This window comes from Sinocyclocheilus anshuiensis, unplaced genomic scaffold (assembly GCF_001515605.1).
Source record: "Sinocyclocheilus anshuiensis isolate Anshui unplaced genomic scaffold, SAMN03320099.WGS_v1.1 scaffold702, whole genome shotgun sequence".
Classification (NCBI taxonomy): domain Eukaryota; kingdom Metazoa; phylum Chordata; class Actinopteri; order Cypriniformes; family Cyprinidae; genus Sinocyclocheilus; species Sinocyclocheilus anshuiensis.
The window spans coordinates 849257-855441 of NW_015548184.1; the positions used below are offsets into that span (position 1 = coordinate 849257).

Here is a 6185-nt window from a genome sequence, read left to right on the forward strand (position 1 = left end):
TTTTGGGATTTTTTTTTTTTTTTTTTTTTTTTTTTTTTTTGTTATAGATGACAATGTCATAAGATGAATATCTCTCTATGTGTGACAATAAGATTACAACTTAGAGGCATTTTATCTTCAAAACATAAGTGGAATTAATGGAAATTATTACAATAGATCAAGCTGATGATATATTGGGCTAATTAGCAGATTTGAAACTTAATTTCAGCAGTTCGTCAACAGGAATATTTTGGATCCTTTTGGACCTCAAAGTGGTAAAAACTTATTTTTTTGCCTTCTGTAGTGATTGACTTTGTAGAGATATTATTTATTAGATCATATTTAATATATTAGAAATATCACATTTAAAACCTCTCTTTAATCTTTACATTGTAAAGGCTGTCAAACTATTTGGTTTGAATTTCTTGCATTGCCCTTGTTTAGATTGTATTTTGCTCATTTAAACAACAAAAATACATAAATATACTCTGATGCCAGTCATAATCTGTAAAAATGTAATTGCTATTATACCAGTAAGTAGTGACTAAGTATGAGCAGTTCAAGTAATTGCCAATTAATTTTATATCATAATAGAAAATTATATCACACAGTAATGTAAAAATTAGTAATGTTATTTCCTGTCTATTGATTTTGACAGATATGAGGGGAACAACCCCAACGTAACAGGCAGAGCTTTAAGACTGATAGAAACAAGAGTTGATCACTAATTCAGAGACAGACAGGTAGTCAGACAGACAGGCAATCTGATGCCAACGGTGTCCTCCGTGACTCTCACGGGACGACTCCTCCTGCTGTTGCTATGGGCACCCCACCTCACCATGGCAAGCAACTGGCTGTAAGTTGGCTTGTGTGAAAGCGTTTGTTTGTTATACCATAACAAACATTGTTTGTTATATCTTCCTGCTGTTTTCAATTTACCTACAAAATGTTGTCCTTTTATTTATGTGTATGTATTGATGTATTTTTCATGTTCTTTACTGTGCTGTGTTGTCTCTGTAGTTCTCTGGCACGTCTGCCACGCTCGCGTCCTCTGTCTGGTGCAGAACCATGTAGCCGTCTGAGGGGGTTGACACCAGGCCAAGTCGGGGTGTGCCGGGCACGGGGGGAGGTCATGGAGTCCGTGCGAAAGGCTGCAGAGATGGTCATTGAGGAGGTGAGAGAGGTTGAAACACAATGACAATTTTGTGAACATACAGTACTGACATTCATTTATTCAAGGACATGATGGAAAAGAATCATGTCAAAAATGTTCATACAGAAAGCTCCGGTCAGCAAGATGAATTCCTTGTGTATGTAAACACACTTGGCAATAAAGCTCTTTCTGGATCTGATTGTGGCTACAAAAAAAGTACTGTACATTTCTATTGTTATTGTCCCGATAAAAATCTAGTTCACTGAACAACACACCACTTTTGTTCTCTCTATTGCTTGTGACAACTAGCCCCGGTCACATTTTAGCCCACAAATACTTTTAGGCTAGAAATGAGCTTTAACCTTTAAGCTTGAACAGTTGCATATCTACACATATAAACTCTGACTTACAGCTATTTGTTTGGTTATAACTACTGCAGTGTCAACACCAGTTTCGAAACCGCCGCTGGAACTGTTCCACCACCCCTCGCGGGATCAATATTTTTGGACGAGTCATGAACCAAGGTTACAACGAAATGCTTTCACAACATACAGTATCAGAACATATTGGATTATATAATTATGTTATACTACAATTTTGAATATAACCTTACCGTCATGGCTCAAGTATGGGCTATAATGAAATAAAAGTGTTTAATTTCAAGCTTTTTAATTTTATTTTAATTTTAATTTTATTTTTTACATTTATTTTTTTTTATTTAATTTTTAGTTTAAATTTTTTTTAAATTAAATTAAATTAAATTTAGATGACAAATTATTTAATTGTTAAAAAAAAAACTTTTACTGTTTTCTACTCAATGACTGGTCAAATATTTAACCAGTAGAAAAAAAATACAAAAACATACACTGATATAATTTTTCCCCTTTAATAAGTATTGTTTTTATTGAAGAAAATACATTTCTTGGTGTTCTTAACGTTTCAATAAATTGTGTTCATTAATTTAATGTATCAGCACTCTCTGCTGATAAAAGTTTGAAAACAAGCAGTTTTCATAATAACAGCAAAAATACTAAAAATATAGGCCTTTATATGAAGAACATCAAATATTGTGTTGGACACTTTAAGTCAGAAAGTTTTTGTACCACAGTTTCAGAGTATTGATATTAAACTACTCACTAATAACAGACCACTTTCCAACATTCTTCAACCTTACATTGATCTCACAAAACACAATCAATACTGTCAACACTAAAAGACAACTTAGTCCTGTTCCATTTGTGTGCTGTCTTCAGGCACCCGTGAGGCGGCTTTTGTCCATGCTCTTTCATCAGCAGCAGTTGCAGTGGCTGTGACTCGGGGCTGTAGCAGGGGAGAACTGGAGAGGTGCGGCTGTGACCGAAAGGTCAGGGGGGTCAGTCCTGAAGGTGAGTAGTGAGACACATCAATAACCAATAATTCACACTGATAAAAAAATAAATAATAATAAAAAAAAACTTATGCCAAACATATGCCTCTCACTCACCCTTAGGTTTCCAGTGGTCAGGCTGCTCTGATAATCTGTCCTATGGCGTTGCATTCTCTCAGACCTTTGTGGATGAGCCAGAGAGAGCTAAAGGCATGTCGTCAGGGCGGCCGCTAATGAACATTCACAATAATGAGGCAGGACGGAAGGCAAGTGAGATGTTTCACTTATTGATATTAAAACTCATCGTCAACTGCATATTGTTTTCATGGTTTTCTCTATCTTTGTTCAGGCGATCCTCCATAACATGCAGGTTGAGTGCAAGTGTCATGGTGTTTCGGGGTCCTGTGAGCTCAGAACTTGCTGGAAGGTCATGCCTCCGTTCCGCCGGGTTGGTGCTGTGCTGAAAGAACGCTTTGATGGGGCCACAGAGGTATGTTACAATGGCTCTGTTCCAAAACTACTGAGCTGCCTAGCTGACTACTGCCTACATCTAAGGCAGAACTCTAACTGAGAAGAAACCTCATAAGTGACTGATATAGAACCAAGTGTGCCACACACATCCTGAAAAGTGAAGCCAAAACGTTTCGAACGCCCCCTGGTGGCTGGCTGCAATATAGGTCATAAACCCACCCTCTTCATGTAAACGAATGGGACGTGTGGCAAAAAAAAAAAAATTATTATATATTATATATTATATATTAATATTACATTTTTCCAGAAATGGTTTCTGACATTTTACATAGTTCTTATCAAACTGATGTATGTTCAAGTGTTTGTTTTTCTGAGTTTGGTTTTCGTTAGTTATTTGGTGCTAGAAAAACAGGGTGTGTTTCAGTAGCCTTGATAGTTCATTCCTATACATTTTTTCCCAAAAGAATCTTTAAAAAGTCTTTGTTAACGTGTTATAAGCCATAAACCAAGCCTACATAAGGTGAGTCAAGCCTAGGTGAATCACAAAACTACAAATTTTGATTTGAAGCAAATAAGTATCTGAAAATGAGACAAAAAGACAAAGGTACAAGACTACACTAAAAAAAATGCTTCATTCATCCAATTAAAAAAATAAGGGCAAGTTATTTCTTTTTCATTGGCTCAAGTTAAAAAATATAGATGTGAATCGTTACCCTAAATTTTTTTAATTGGATGAATGAAACATTTTTTTCAGTGTATGTACTTAATAGCTATGAGAGAAAGAACTACAATCCCATAAAGCACTGCGAATGACAGTCAATAAAAAGGTAGAAATATTAAACTAGTGTTTTAAACTTATAGATATAGAAACGATATATTTTATGTTTATTGCAAAATATGCATAGCCTGAGAGCATAGGGGAAATTACTCGATTACAGTATGTTACGTGAGTGGGTGGCGCTAAAGAGTTCTTTTGGCACAATTTTCTTGTGCGATTCAACAATTGGTGGATATTTCTCTGCAGAATCATGGGTAACAATTTTCCACCATGAATTCCACTGTTGAATATGGTTCCTTAACGAAACGTTGAAAAATGTGGGTCGTCTCCAACAAACAACAACACGTAGCACTTACTGTAGGTACAATAGTCTTTTTTTACCAATGTTCCTTAGCACTGAATGTAATCCACCATCTTTGATGGTTTTTGAAGCTTGTCGCAATGCATTATGGGACTGCATTCTCTGTGAAGGATACAGGCATTGCTGAATTAGAATTTCACCATTGTAGTGTCGTTGAAGGCAGCATAAATATGTGCATCTAAGGTCAAGGGTCATGCTCATACTTTCTGCTTAGGTAAGGCTGACACGTGTGGGCTCTCGGACAGCCCTCCTTCCCCGGGATCCCCAAGTGAAGCCACCAGCTGCACGGGACCTGGTCTACCTAGCCCCTTCACCAGATTTCTGCCGCTTGGATCCAGACAACGGCATTCCTGGCACTGCAGGACGACGTTGTAATGGTAAACGTGTAAAAACTAGACACAAAATAATCTTTGATCTTGTATATAATTTCTGATTATTAATTCTCTAATCATTTCCTGGTCTTAACTTAACCTTGTTCCACATCCTAGGAACCTCACGGTTGGCACCAGACGGATGTGAACTGTTATGTTGTGGCCCAGGTTTTCGAGCTGGCCGGGCTGAGGTGGTCCAGCGCTGCTCCTGTAAGTTCTCCTGGTGCTGCTCGGTTCGCTGCCAGCAGTGTAAGAACACAGTGCTCATACACACCTGCCGAGAATGAGACGTACCTGGAAAAACCGCACAACCACACCAGAAGCACCTCATCTCATGCCAGCCTGCATTAATGCCCACATGATGAACAACAAACCAGCTCCATTTAAAACATTCTGCATCATGTCTCCTATTTGGTGACTTTAAAGTTCTTTCAGATGTGACATTACATTATATAATTGTTTTAATCTTCAATTGCACTTTTGCTAAAAAAGGAACATGCAGACGCTATTACATTTCTTAAATGCTACAAAACCATTAACCAACCTGCTCAGACAACGCTCTTAAAGCTGAGATTAACCTCTGAATAATAGCAGAAGAATAATGTTAGTTTAGTCTGAGGCCTTAGCCTTTAATTCTAGAGTCTCTCTCCCTGTTTACTGTATTTATGAATTTCTTTTCAGTTTTGCTGATTGTGTTTATTTATTTGACTTCATCATGCCAGTGTGGCATTATCTCTGGATGGAAGGTTCCACCTGCAAACTCTGCAGCTTTAGCTGTGTTTTGTTTCGGCTTGTCCTATTGCATAGAGGCTCATTTATTGCCATTTATAATCTATATGGCTTAAAATAAAGTTGTTTGTTCATGTGGAAAGATGTGATTGTTAATTATGGATTGGCACATTTTAAATTAAGAAATTTAATTCAAAATTTTGGGCTCAGTAGGGTTTTTAAAAATGTTTTAAAAGTCTCTTAGGGTCACCAGAACTGTATTTATTCAATCAAAAACAACTTTTGCAGCTAAAACACAACATTTATATTTTTAAAAGTCATTTATTACTGTGGTGGCAAAGCTGAATTTTCAGCGTCATTACTCCAGTCTTCAGTGTAACATAATCCTTCCGAAATCATTCTAATATGCTGATTTGGTACTGGAGAAACATTTATTAGTAAAAACAGTTGTGCTGCTTAATATTTTTGTGGAAAATGTTTTTATCCAAGACTCTTTAATAAATATTAAGCTAAAAAAAAAAAAAAAAACAGAAACAGAAATCTTTTGTAACATTATAACAAATGTCACTTTTGATGAATTTACAGATCCTTCCTGAATAAAAGTATTAAGTTTCTTGAAAAAAAACAAATCTTACTGACCCCCAAACTTTTGAATGGCAGTATGCCTGGCACACACTAAATAATCACATAATCATCTAAAAAAACAGGATAGAAATACAGCTGTGTCAGTCGCACCACTTTTATTACAAATATAGCGAGATTCCAAACACCGCAGAACTTGACTAAGAAAAGGCCACATTTCAAACCATCATCCTTATCATCATCGGTTATCCTCCTCCTTTTTATATTCACACGACTGTTAAGATCGGTTATTCAAAATATTACATTTAAAATTGTTATTTTTATTAATAAATCACAATCAAATGGTACTCTAGCAAAAAAAAAAAAAAAAAAAAAATTTAAAAAAAAAACACAAT

The 6185-nt window shown here is 36.1% G+C and overlaps 1 protein-coding gene across 1 annotated transcript; it reads left to right on the forward strand.

Moving 5' to 3' along the window:
* Positions 1-600: 600 nt before the first annotated feature.
* On the forward strand, positions 601-5297 carry LOC107704912 (protein Wnt-4-like). Its single transcript, XM_016507961.1, has 8 exons — positions 601-835; positions 1000-1153; positions 1572-1656; positions 2386-2517; positions 2622-2764; positions 2848-2988; positions 4323-4485; positions 4597-5297. Exons 1-8 carry the CDS (start codon positions 747-749, stop codon positions 4764-4766), a joined length of 1077 nt encoding a protein of 358 aa, XP_016363447.1. The 5' UTR covers positions 601-746; the 3' UTR covers positions 4767-5297.
* The last annotated feature ends 888 nt before the right edge of the window (positions 5298-6185 follow it).

Excerpts from the sequence above, each read along its gene's own strand:
- LOC107704912 (XM_016507961.1), top strand. The coding sequence starts at position 747 with ATGCCAACGGTGTCCTCCGTGACTCTCACGGGACGACTCCTCCTGCTG. Across the intron at positions 2,518-2,621 it reads CAGGGGGGTCAGTCCTGAAG|GTTTCCAGTGGTCAGGCTGC; the intron begins GTGAGTAGTGAG and ends ACTCACCCTTAG. Across the intron at positions 2,765-2,847 it reads ATAATGAGGCAGGACGGAAG|GCGATCCTCCATAACATGCA; the intron begins GCAAGTGAGATG and ends ATCTTTGTTCAG.